Here is a 14,183-nt window from a genome sequence, read left to right on the forward strand (position 1 = left end):
AAAATGAAGTTATTTTTTCTAAATGAAAGTACATTTTATATAAAATTTATAAAAATGACCTTGAATTATGAAATGTGAACAAAAAAAAAGAAAAACTAGATTTTTTGTTACGTAGGAAAGCATTATTCGTGATTTTGAACGTTTCAAGTAAGATTGAAGGAAGTGTCACGTTAAGAGCGGCACCTAAATTGCTTTTAGAATTTAGATGCAGTTAAGTTCGAACGATTGCGACCTCGTGTCCAAAGTATAATTCACGGTCTCTTGTCATTCGTTGTTGAACGAATACCATGCTAATATTTACGACTACCGTTTTCTACCAAAGAATAGACAAACACGTACGCATATACACATGTAAAATATAACATGATAGATCATTTTCTTATTGTTTTTTTTTTCCTTTTAATTTAATTAAATATACAGATTATTCCCGTTGCGGAAAAAAATAATATCCATGTACGATAAATAAGCACGCAATTTGTATAAATTTTCATCATTTGAATTATACATCATATGCGCATAAAAAAAATAATAGCGAATGAAGGCACGAAGGTAATATAAGAATGTCAACGACTCGGTAATCGTGAAAGTCGTCGATGTGTCATGTCGCAATTTCTTTTGCAAAATGTGCTCGTTATGTCGAAAAGAAAAAGTACGGCATCTTTTCCGAGAAAAGAGAAATCAAATTGTATGATTGAAGTGTCATCAGTGTTAACATGTGAGTGGTCCCTTCGTTTCGTTTCCAGGTATTTTCTCTTTTAACCGCAAAAAACAAATCGTGTAAATTCTTAGTTCTTAGTTTCTCTACTTATATTATTTATTTATAATAAAACGTCGATTATATCCGGTATTCAGTAATTTGAATGATAGTTTATTCGAATCTAATATGCGTCAGGCATGTACAAACTTTTCTATTATGTATTTTAGTAATGTTTATATGTTATGGGATATGTATCTGTTAAATTCTTCAAATCTTTAGTAATGTCTGACTTGTTTTTTTTTTGTTTTTATATTAATTTATTGATATAATATTATTAATTAATATAAAATTATATAAATTTATTGATGAACTTTAGTTCAACATATAACGCTACAAAGTTCAACATAAACGCTATAAAGTTTAGAGTTTTAGGTAGACATGACATGGTAATGTCACTTACAATTAATCAAATGCATCTTGACAGGGAACTTGTTAACGAGTATATCATTGCTTCCTATATTTTATAAAAGAAAACGATCATATAAAAATAATCATTTATTGAAAAAAAAGTGGAAATTAACTATTACTATTAACTACTACAATTAACTAGTTTTATTAGTAAGGGTTTTACAAAAATGGCTATAAAAAATGATTGTCGGCACATAAAAGAAAAAAAAAGAAAAAACTTACGACCTTAAAGCATCGTCGAAATTGAATGAATATGCGCAATCGCATATTCGTTCACGCGAAGAGTGTTCGCAATTTTTCAGGATACCCACCTATGCACCGTGCACTCTATCTAATTATGATCGTCTAGCTGGGAGCGCCGCAGCAAAAGTAACCGCCCACGCCTCTCGTACTCTTTCAAAGCTAAGAAACCCTACGTACAAATGTCTAGGTATATGCTGATACAAATATACCTATATAAATACGTACACGTGTCTATGCATGTATATAAGTATTTTGCGATAACGAGATATCATGCACGAGATAGAAAATTTTTAACCGATAAAATTGCTCAACTCTCCTTCCTCGTCACGAGAAACCTAAGAATCTAGGACGAAGTAGGACTATTTTCTTACACTAAGTTTCCACGTGTCCTTTCGATGATCGATTTCACTCACTTACGCGTTCAATTGCCCCTTTTTTTAAGTCGCAATACCGAGAGGTTAGAAAGAAGGTCCTTGATTCGTTAAATCAACCGATTCTTGTTTCAAAAGAAACATTATTTTGCTTTTTCTATTTTTTGATAATGTAATGTTTACACATTTACAATTCTGTAACTTATTTGTGTATTATTTTAAAAATAATTGCATATATTATATCATGAAACTTGATTGATTGATTTTTTTGTTAAAGGAATTAATTGTTTTTTATTTTTATACTGATATTTGTTAATTATATGTAGGAACAATTAAATTTATTATTTAAGAATAATTAAATCACATTTTACAAATGATTATGTCAAATTTGATCATCCAGTCCATCATAATTATTAAAAACCTTTTAGTTAGAAGTACGTGAATATTTTCGTTCAAGGCCACTTAAAGGTCATTAAATTTTAAAATCACTTTTAAGAGACGTAAATAAAATGACTAATATTTTTGATATTTTTTAATAACTCTAAAATATATTTATAATAGAATTGTTAAGTAAATTTTTTATTATTTCCATGATATCTTGATCTGCGAAGTCACACAACATATACATTTATATATTATATTTTATTTGATATGATTGTTAGTTTGAGAGATTAATTTATAAGTAGCATTTAAAAGTTAATATTAATCAAGTATTAAACATAATTTTTTCATTTAAATATGAATATAGGATATTGTTTATAACTTTAAAGTAGCTTTTCTTAAAAAGATTACATACGGTTTGTATGCTTACGCGCATTAACATTTAAAAGTTAATATATATATTAGTTTAAGTATGAAATATAATTTCACACATTATATAATTTTCGTTAAAATTTGAAAATAGAATATTTTGTATAACTTTAAAGTAGCTTTAAAAAGATTACATACCTTCGTACGGTTTGTATGTTTACGCTCTGAAGGATAGAATTTGAAATGACGTATTCCTTCAACTCTAGCGATCAGTTATATTCGGACGTTCCTGCCAACTACTCGGGTGCGTATCAAAAAATGATCATAGCTCGTTGTTATTCTCATTTTCTATTTAGATCTTACATATCCATAAATACTTAACTAACATAGCTTCCGATCAGCGAAGTGTTTAATTATTTACAAACTTTCTCCAATTAAGCGATCGGTTTGTTAGATTCGATGCTATTTGATCATTTGATTATTTTTTTCTTCCGAGATTAAAAAAAAAAAAGAAAAACTCTTACAATAATTTGTATACTTTATCTCGTATTATTATAATTATTTTTACTATTATATTTTAAATTAAACGAATAATCTTTGATCCAAGATGTGAATTTTTTTTCAATTCGAAATAATCGGATAAGATACACCTTACTTTTACTTGAGGATATTTATCTTTAATATTATTACGCTTTCTCTAAATAGTTAATTGAATTTAGGTAATTGTCTTTTTAAATTCATGAACTCCTTAGAAATATAAATATGTACGTTATCTTCGAGAATTTATATATACTTTCAAACTTTTTCTCCAAACATTCGAATTTGAAACTTTTCCCAAAGGAATTTTATTTCTCTCAGCAAGGTAAGGAAAACTTAACATGTAAATTGTTTTCGATGGTTCGTGGTTAAAGTCTAAGATAAGGGCATCGTTTCGGCTGACAGATTTATGAGAGTGATTTGAAAAATAATCTTTGTACGGTCATGCGCATGAAAACGATCATTTTTCATTTCGGAAATTAATTTGATATCAATAATAAAACAAATTCTTCCTAAAAAAAAAAAAAAAATTTATAGAAAATCTGAAAAAAATCTATTTGAATTATTTATAAATTATTTTCTTTTTTTACTAATGCAAGAACAATTTTCAAACATAATTTCAAAGAATTTGTAAACTAATCGATAAATTTCGATTATTGATACAAAATTTCGGATGTCAAATTTTAATAACAATTTTTATTTTCTTTTTTATTTTTTTAATTTTCTGATGGATAAATTTTTACATGTCTTATTTTCACAAAGTATTCAATATAATGGTGAACATTTTGTTTGAAATCAAACTCAAACGTCATTCAAATATTCCATGGTTTGTGAATGTATACATGGAAGTTACAATTGATTGACAGATGACATGTTTACGATGTGAGAGTAACATATAACAGCAAGAACATTTTATTATTCGTTTTAGTATGCTCCCCGTTGAATTTATCTTGGAAATTTCAAGACTAGATCGCATTCTTTTACATTAAATAAAGTGTAGTAAATTCTAAGATAGTAGAGCATTCTTCGTACGTTGTTCTAAACAAGGAAAGAATAAAATAAGAAAGAAAAAAAGAAAGAGAGCGTGGAGAACTTCCGGCTGTGTGAAGAATTTAAATAATAAAGTATTAAATTTACCAGAAAATTACGTATACGTAATAAAATAAGATATGGTTCAATTAAATGCTATTCAGTTTTTAATGAGAACAATCTGAATACCAAAAAAGTGACAGATATTTTTCATTCAAACAGATTTTAAGTATCCTCTTTTTCTTCTATTCTATAAAATTCATTTAAAAAAATGTATTTCATAAAAAAATAATTAATTCCTAGAATACTATTTAATTATTGTAAAAATAAGGTTTAGTTTGTAAAAAAAGAGAAAGAAAAAAGAAACATTTAGTATAATTAGAGACACGAAAAGTAATAGTGGAACGTGTGAACGAAATTATAATATGTGAAAGAATTTCGATCAACAGGATTGTCAAATAAACAGTCTATTTAAAAAATTACGAACAATTAAAAGTAGATTTTTAATTAAACAAGTCTTTTCAATCCTTCGATCTCTGAAATTTGTCAATTCTTTTCCAAAACTTCTTCTCCACCTCATGATTGATCTCCAAAATTGTTGAATGTTTTTTTATGAATTCAACAAAAACAAAAAGTAATGACGTGCCTTTAAAATGATTATTTATTATACGAATAAAACTTTTCATTTCTTTCCACCATTTGATTATCAAAGTGATTAAAATAGTTTCCAATAAAAAAAAAAAAAAAAAAATATTGAAAGATGACACGTGATAATTGGAATAAGAATTTGCTAAATGAAAATAACTCTTTTTCGGTAGACCTAATATTTTCAAAGTCGAGGTTGGGATAGGAATCGGTCGATAAAGTTGTCGTAGAAGGTCGAGGAGACAAGGGCCACGATAAAGAGAGGTGAGAGGTCTGACTCACCTGGCTACCAGGCGGAGAAAAGAAATTTTCATCATCTGACCCCTGACATCGATGGTCGTCGAATTAACGCGCGGAAGGGTTAAGAGGGAAAGTGACACAGTAAGAGACACACAGAAATAGAGAAAGAGATAGAAAGAGAGAGAAAAAATGAGAGAAAGGAAAAGAGAGAGAGAGAGAGAGAGAGAAAAGAAGCGAGAGTAAGAACAAGAAGTAAGGTAGTAAGAGAATAATAGAAAAAGAGGGATAAAGAGAATAAGTGCTAAAGGGTAAGAGAAAGAGAGAGAGAAAGAGAGAGAGAGAGAGGGTTAGAAAGAGAAAGAAAAAAGGAGAAAAGACACTAAAGGAGTCGAAGAAGTCGGCCGGAGCCGACTCACGGACGGAGACTGAGAAAGGACGAAAGACGACGTTTGAGACCACCCTTGCGAGTGACCACCTAACTTGGGGGTGGTAGTAGTGGTAAGGTGGTAGTGGTAATACTACCACTACTGTAGTAGTAGTAGTGGTGAAGGTGGTGGTAATATTCTTATCAGTAGTAGTAGTAGTGCTGATGGTTGTGGAGGTGGTGGTTTGCACTTGAAAGTCCACCTCACTCGATTGCTAAAGCTCCCAACTTATTATTCCCTCAGTTGAACACCTTTCTTTCCTTATTTCTCTTTCTCTTTCTTTCTTTCTTTCTTTCTTTCCTTCTCTGACGATTAAGAACACCGAGTCCAACGAACGTCTTTGCAGCACCGCGAACGCGAGCTTACTGACTTTGTTCAGTTTAACGCTGGCCAACGTAAGAGTTGGCGCTGACAAAGTCCGAGACCGTCTTACCCGACTTTTCACTAATCGAGGAAGAACTTATGAGAGGCCTTACTTTCTCTCCTACTTTTTAACGACATATGTATTATATACTTATTTATCTCTATTTTTTTTATCTTCTTTTTTTCACACTTTCTCATTAGTTTCTATAAATTCTTATCGTTCAAATATACATGCCAGAAATTTTTATCTAAAAATTTTCTCATTGTTTTACTCGTTAAGAAAAGTATCCTTTTTATACTTTCTCATTGTGCAAAAAAACCGGAGAAATTTTGATTTAAAATTGTTTTTTTTTTTTTATTCATTAATAAGAAGCTTATTATTGACCAAAAAGTAAGAAATTAATACTTTCCTTTCTTTAATGCTTTTTCATAAATTTTTTTAAATTCTCCAAGCACACAGAGATAATGGGCGAGATTTTTATTCGAATTTGTTCTTTTTTTATTCATTAAGAAAAACATTTAGATTAATTAAAGAATAATAAAGAAAAATGTGTATATTCATTATTTATGTGTATATTATTGTTCGAAAGTAATAAAAGAATGATAGCAACGATAACCCTAAAGATCAAGTCTCATTGTCAATTAACATTTCATTGACGTTCCTTATTTTCGTGCAGATTTAAAATTAGCTCGATCGATGTTTGGCTTGCTTCTGATAGGAGAACACGTGTTTCGAAAAGGTTATTGACTCGATGAAACAGCTGACTGTACTTAGTCTTGAAAATATTCTGAAAATACCGACTAAATAATAATGATAATATTAATAATTACGATGATAATAATACTAATTATTATATGATAATAATGGTAATAACAAGAGAAAAAAAGATGATAATAATAATAAAAGTTTAAAAAAGCACAACGCTATCGGTAATGAAACATGCTTGTTCGTGATATAAGCTTCGAATTACTTATCTCGGTGCTTATTTTTCAACGAAAACGAATATGATGACCAAATAATTTGGCTTCTATGTAAGAGAGATAGATCACTTGATTTCTTAAGCTCCGTTGCTTCGCGATCGATAAGACTAGATCCGTTAGGCGCAACAGACCATAAATTTCTTTCATTACTAATTGCCTTTCCCCTTACTATATCTTTTCAAATTGAAAATAATTCATTTTTCCTATCTTATTATCATTTTCCTTTTTTCTTCAATTTATTTTTTAATAATTTATACAATCACAAGAAGATAAAGTATGTAGTTTTTATCATCGTAATTTATTCATATTAATGATTTTTATTAATAACATTGCAGATATACAAGATATTTCAAAGATTGACTTTATAGAATTCAATAATTAATAATATATTTTTTACAGAGTATTTGAAATGACGACAATATTGTTTTCAACAATATTGTAACTAGAGACTCATAACTTAAAATGAAAAACAAAAGATTACAATTCTATTAATAATTCAATAATTGATTTTAATGTTTGGCTTATTTTTCATTGATAAAGCGACTTTTTGAACACTGTATATATTTAAGTAATTTATTTATGTTATTTTGTATAGAAATTTATCAAATATAATATGATTCCATCTGCAACAAACTTATCAGGCTCTCATGTCAGTTCAAATCTAACATTTGAAATATTTTAAAAAGCTTATTATTTTCTACGTAAAACGTAATCGGTCGTTAGTGTATTAACGAGAATTGTACTGAAAGGAGACAAAGAGTAATGCAAAGCTTATTTATCGTGCACGTTATTAAAAATAAAACAAGAGAAGAAGAAAAAAACAAGGAAAGGGCAAAAGGCTATATAACTTGATAGTTGACATGCAAGGTGAGTACTTACGCGCGCTATGAAGATTTATTATAAATTTAATAAAGTTATTATATAAATATATTAATTCTCTTTGTTTTTAATAAGATTTGTATAATATTTACGTATAATAATTTTAATTAATTTTTGTAAATACGAAGAACGAAACGCGTCCGAAAAAAATATAATATTTCAAGTAGCACCGCCATTTTGAAAATTGGCGCGCTTCGCGATGATAAAAGTTTGAATTTAAATCAAACAAATTCCAATATTATCGTAATAACGCGTTAAAATATTCAAATAATTAATTAATCGATTTAAATCCAAAATAAATTTTTGAAATTGGCGCTCATCGATGATATCCAATAAAAAGTTGAAATTAAAAACAAATGAATTCTTACGAATATGCAGTAGTGTGTAGAATATTAAAATAAATGACACAAGAAATTTAAATACAGAGCTATTGTCCCACATTTATTCAAGCAGACTTATTACAATAACTTCGTAACAAGTATAGTTCACCTTTGGTAATACGATCATCGTTCGTTAATTTAATTATTATTTCAGTGGTATTAGGTATATACGAACAATTTTGGTATGAAACCAATAATAATAATAATAATAATAATAATAATAATAATAATAATAATAATAATAATAATAATAATAATAATAATAAAATAAACAAAAATAATTATAACAATAATAAAATAATAATAATATTAATAATAATAATAATAATAATAATAATAATAATAATAATAAAAATAATAATAATAATAAATAATAATAATAATAATGATGATGATTCTTTATCATATAGTGAAATCCTTTTTTTGTATTTTCTTTGAGTAACATCTTATTTTTCTATAACTCTTGACTTTATCGAGTTTCTTCAATTATTGAAATATCCTCCGAACGCGATTAGGTTTAATATTAATATTGTCGTTTTTTTCTTTACAATCAGGCAAACATACACACGTCATTTACTTACTTAGTTAGTTACATACACTCATACACACACTCACATTCAACAAAAAATATATTATTTATTGTAATAATCATATTTTTAAGAGGGTTAGAAGAGGGAAGGAGAGCTGTTCGGATAGCCCCCAAGGTCCCAAAATGGATATTCTACTAACCTGCTTGATTACTATTGTGCCTTCCAATGATCGTAGTGCAGCATCAAAGAAAAACGTAAGTATGTAAGATCAGCTAAGATTTTTTTTTTAGATTTAGAGGTAATATTATATTTTATCTATTTAGATTAATTATAGAAATCTTCTTCTTGATTGCGGTGAATAGTAATGAATACTTTTTGTGCAACGATAAATTACCATCTGTTCGACATTTACGATCCATCATTTATTTGTTTATCGGTAGCTTTATACTGAGATTAGCTTTGCTTTTTTTTTCTTTATTAGCGGCTTTAATTTTTGTAACTTGGTAATTCTTCTTTTAATATCGCTCTTCAACTGACAATATTATAGAATAATTTCTTCGTATGCTTTGAAATTCTCGTATCAGTGGTATCGCATATATACCAATAATACAATAAGTTGTAACTTCTTATTTGTTAAGATATTTTTTATATTTTTTTTACTTTTTTTTTTTGTATTTTTTGTTTGAGGATTTAGTTTATGCCAATTGGAGAGAGTTTACGAATGATCAATTAGAGATCAGAATTAGTTCCATTAAAATATTGTAATATTAATACAAGGCGACAAGAACTTTATTAGCGATATTGTAAAAATGATTTGAATAATTTATAGTATACTATAAATTCTTTGTATCTAATTTCAGTTATTATTTGTTACTAATAATATTAAAAGTAAAAGCTATAGGCCGAAGTTAATACAAAGACACTATTCTTCAGGTATCCTTACAGATTTAATATACGGAATTATAATGATCTATATTCTATACTTAAATGAAAATTCTTTAATCTTTTGCATTGACATGTACACGTAGAACTCCCATTCTAAATGACTCAACTTGGTACAGCCTTAGTTTATCGTGTTTTTACAAAAAATAAGACTCTGATATCATTAAAAGGAACTTCCTGCAAAAGTAGCAATCTTTGAAAAGAGCCAAAACGCTTAAGTCATAGATCCTAATTTATCGTGAGATCTTTGGGCGTGAAGCCTTTTGTAACTCTTCCTATATTTTTCAATCGTAATATCGGTATTATTTACGTCGGATAAACTAAGCGTTACTGTATCTAAACTCGCTGCTAACTTTAAATACGTTTCTTCCATTTCTCTCGTTATCTTAACTTCGTAACTATTATCAAGAGAATTTTTATCATTTACAGACAAATGCGACTTTTCATCTTCATTAGGTATATCAAATGTAATTAGGTCTTTTTCCTTGTCGTCTATCGGCGTACTATTAACATTCGTCGCATTTAATAAAGAATCTATTTCTTTATTGCTATCTATTTCCTTATTTAATTCTTCTTTTTTATTTATATCATGGCATTGCTTGTTACTTAGTTGAAAAGGTTTATGATTAGAAGTAATTTCGTTAGCGTAAGCAAACAAACAGGTTTCTTCTTTCTTTCCCATATTATCTTTCATTTTTAAACCATTAAAATTATTTTGTACAGAATTGTCTATGCAAGCAGACGATTGAACCCATTCCGCTACTCTTTGTAACTGGTTACTATCTTGTAATAAAACTGAATGTTTATCATTAGTGACAGACGGTAATCTCTCTGATCCAATCGTAGTTGTTTTTTTTGTGTGCACTAAAGCTGCATTCGGTTTACTATTTCCATTTGTAAATAAGGTTGCTTTACAATGTCCAGTATTATCTATAGGAATATTTTTGGATCCATGTGTTGTTACCCGTACAAGACAAGATCTTGAACCGAAAGTACGATTATTGGAATTAGATTTTTGATTATTAACTGAATTACTTGATTGTACTCCACTAGAAGATTGTAGAATATCGCTAGAGCTACTAGGAGGATCGGAGGTTGAAATGACAACACTGTCGCTACTAAAACTCGGACTAGTAGCAATTTCAACTTGTCGACAGTCATTGTGAGCCACATTATCTATATTTTTCACTTCAATCAAAGTTAAATGAGTAGGATTCTGAGGTTCCGTCCAAATTCTATTATTTTTCCAATCTCTATTATTAATAATATCTATCCCATTATCACTAATAATATTATCATTACTTTTATCCTTTATATTCGCATTCGATTTCGTTTTTATCCATTCATTCTTCCATAATCTGTCGTTAATAATATCTATCTGAGTCTGTTCATTATTGCTAAAATATTTTTTCGTATTTTCAGACGTATTATGAGAAGAGGGAGACGTTTCGGTTTCATAATTAGTCCAATTGCTTGTATTAGATTTACTAGCATCTAGTAGAAAATCAGATTTTTTATTTGTTCGTGTTTGTTTTGATTGATCTCCACTAATGCTATTAACAGTATTTGTTGATATAATATTATTAAAGGTAACAGACGTACTAGAAAGTGGAGGAATATTGGTTATTATATTAGAAGACGTATTAATGTTTCTGTTGCTTCTTAAAGATGTTTGCTTGTCACTACTTAATATTTCAACTTGAGTATGAACTTCCATATTGTCTTGTCGCATAGAATCCTTTTTATTATCATCCCTTAAATCTGGTAAATTTTTATTACCTTTAATGGCAAGTTTACTATCTTTAACATTATATAAATACTGTGTGGAATTTGAATATTTTGTACAATCTGCATTATTATGAAAATGGGTGGTACCATTGTCGACACCATCTTGACAATGTCTTTGAAATATCAAATTTGCATTAGAATTTTGATTACTTTTAGTTTGAAACGATTTATTAACTTTGTTTAAATATTCAGAATGCTTCTCTTCAGTCTGTACATGTCTCAAAGTGCATTCGTTACATGAAGCATCAGAATTATTCACCGTTTGGCATTCGGCATCGATCAATAAAATACTTTTATGACATGTGCACGTATCACAGTGTTTAGCAAAAATTCTTTCTTTTTCTCTGTCTTCCAATACTTTGGCCATAATAGCTGCCGATACTACGTCAACGGGAGGCTTAGATTCTTCTATATCATCTTCATCACTATGTTTTTCCACTCCTTGCTTAGATATATTGTAAACCATCGCAGTAGGAGGAAATGTTGATATAGGTACAATAATGCTTTTCATATTGGGCTGCGATGAATCTTTAGAACATCTTTTATGGGCAATGTATGTTCGAACTTTAGCTTGTACTTCAGTTGGCAACTAAGTAAAGAAAAATCAATCTTGTAAAGTTATAATACTTTTGGTAAATCTTATTATAATTGTAAATTGTGTCTTACCGAATCATATTTTTGTCCAACAAAATTAGAAGGCTTACACTGAAGTAGTTGAATAGCTAAATTCACATCATTTCTATACCTTTCCTATATATAAAAGATGATTATTTAAATTGTACAATTATAAATTATATTTTTTACACTTATAATATAACCATTTGAGTCGCAAGCGGTATGATTATGCTTTTCAAATTTCATATCGAAAAGATCAATTATATTTAACTGTTGCAGACAACTGATATATACTAGAATTCTAATAAAGTCAGTATGCTTAACATTATTGATGCTTATTAGTTGCATTAATACAAGATATTATTTAGATCTTTTCAATATAAATTGAAATAAGCACTATCGTACTTTATTTGAATCTTTTCAATAAGATTTTTCCAATGAGTGCTAGGACACCAAGGGTTATTAATATAATATAACGTACATTATCTTGAGTCAAACGATGAATAGTATAATTAGCATCAGCCAATCGGTGCGACAAAGTAGCTATATCCTTAGTGAAAGTACCCTTTTCGCTTTCACACTTGTCGACTATTCTGAGTAATTTATCTTCAAGATTTTGGTTAACTTTTTGAACTCTTTTGTGCGCATCATGCAACCTTTGATACTTTTCTTGCCAAATGAGAATCTCTTCCTTGATAGAAGCCAACTCTCCATTAGGAAATTTTTCAGCTTCGTTTAAAAATTGTGTCTCCATTGTTACAATATGGTTATCCCTTTCCAACAACCTTTGACGTAGATTTTCTATTTCCACATGCAAGTGCATGTCACATTGACGAAGATCCTTCTCCGTACATTTTGTGCATTCACAGCCACATTCCTAAAAAGAACAAAAATTCAAATATATAATAATAATAAAGAATATCAAATGTGAATAATAACACATCGTATGAGTATGCACGAACACTACCTTTAACAAAAGCGCTTCTAAGCATTTTCTGTGCTTTAATCCAGCATAACATATTTATGACAAAGTGATTGATTCATGAACGTACGTATGTGTGCGTGTATTTATATATGTATATATTATTTTTTTTTTTGTTCTTTTAAATGTTTTGAAAACTCACAAAAATGAATGAGTGCTTTTCACTGTCACATACCTTACACTTTTCTGCCATAACGATTTTGATAAATTAAATGAAAAATAAGGGAAAAATATTGTAGAATAGGCAGTTTTTGATACGGAAGCCTCATAACCGCCTTATTTAAGTCTCTAACACTAATATGGATTTATTTTCACTAATATGGAACTATATTATTTGCGTTCCTTAATTGTCAACATTATTATTTTACTAAAAAATTCAAATTATCACAGTGAACGAAGTAAAACGTTCGCACGTTAGCCGAGAAATGTCACTGAAATGTCAGCAGATCAAAAGTGAGTAACTTCAACCGGATTTCCTTAAACTCTCTTTGTCTGCTGTCGTCTGCCACGCTTAAACTTAATTTTAAGCAGAGAAGACGTATATACATGTAGAAGAGAATATCTTACTCGTTAAGATTTGACTAGATATATTTGAGTTGTCTTAATAGTTTATTTTACTCACGACAGATGGCGCCTCGAACGCTCCTTTAAAAACGCTCGTATTTTCGCGCGCATTGCATTAACAATTAAATATTTGTATATTTCATCGAAACTGTGATATATAACAATGTCATATGTGAGATTAATTTCGAAATAAATTAACAAGAAATTTGATTGAAATTATTACATTGATTTAATTGAATTTAGATTTTTGGATTATCATTCTTTCTGTTAATAAGTCTAGCTTAGATCCGCCATTACTACTTACTTGGTTATCAAGGGAAAATTCGGAGAATGCGAATGTGATAAGTATTAACAAAAAAACTGACAGATATGTTTAAACCTATGGTGTAAAAAACGAATAAAAGAGTTAAAAGAACAAATTGAAAAAGATATGAAACGTAAGTGAAATTTAAATCCATGAAAGTATAATAAATCTTAAAGATAAAAATGTTGGAGAATTGGGTCGAGAAAAAAAAGAAATTTATAATAAAGAGATTATTGCTTGCTCAAAAAAAAATCTAATAGGAACAATGATATTCTCATACATTATTATAAAAATGATAAAATAACATGACAGATGAAAAAAAATGTTTGGTATTGTTTGTTCGTTGTTGTTTGATAAAAATACCATTTTATTAAATTGAAATTTGTTATTGGAAATTTCAAAAGAAAAAAAAATGTGAGAAAAACTTGATATCAGCATGGATATCGATAG

The 14,183-nt window shown here is 28.6% G+C and overlaps 2 protein-coding genes across 3 annotated transcripts in view; both read right to left on the reverse strand.

Annotated features, from left to right (window-relative positions):
- The window catches only part of stum (mechanosensory transduction mediator stumble), a 77,805-nt gene extending 69,905 nt beyond the window's left edge, over positions 1–7,900 (reverse strand). Inside the window, 1 exon segment of the mRNA XM_015317140.2 lies at positions 5,023–7,900. The gene's annotated coding sequence lies outside the window, so the exon portion shown is untranslated.
- Positions 7,901–8,042: 142 nt separating this feature from the next.
- LOC107064440 (uncharacterized) lies at positions 8,043–13,888 on the reverse strand. Of its 2 annotated transcripts, none has more exons than XM_015317129.2 (4): positions 13,041–13,888; positions 12,365–12,760; positions 11,935–12,018; positions 8,043–11,857 (listed from the first exon to the last, which is right to left on the reverse strand). In XM_015317129.2, the coding sequence occupies exons 1-4, from the start codon at positions 13,056–13,058 to the stop codon at positions 9,695–9,697; spliced, it is 2,661 nt and encodes an 886-aa protein (XP_015172615.2). In that variant the 5' UTR covers positions 13,059–13,888; the 3' UTR covers positions 8,043–9,694. The 2 variants fall into 2 exon arrangements, with proteins under 2 accessions (XP_015172615.2, XP_015172616.2); XM_015317130.2 differs by having other exon boundaries at positions 12,851–13,886.
- Positions 13,889–14,183: the final 295 nt, after the last annotated feature.

Source organism: Polistes dominula, unplaced genomic scaffold (genome assembly GCF_049000335.1).
Source record: "Polistes dominula isolate Pdom_NZ unplaced genomic scaffold, Pdom_raw_medaka contig_482, whole genome shotgun sequence".
Classification (NCBI taxonomy): Eukaryota; Metazoa; Arthropoda; class Insecta; order Hymenoptera; family Vespidae; genus Polistes; species Polistes dominula.

Excerpts from the sequence above, each read along its gene's own strand:
- LOC107064440 (XM_015317129.2), bottom strand. Across the intron at positions 12,019-12,364 it reads ATCGTTTGACTCAAGATAAT|GAAAGGTATAGAAATGATGT; the intron begins GTACGTTATATT and ends TTTTATATATAG. Across the intron at positions 11,858-11,934 it reads TTGGACAAAAATATGATTCG|TTGCCAACTGAAGTACAAGC; the intron begins GTAAGACACAAT and ends TTCTTTACTTAG.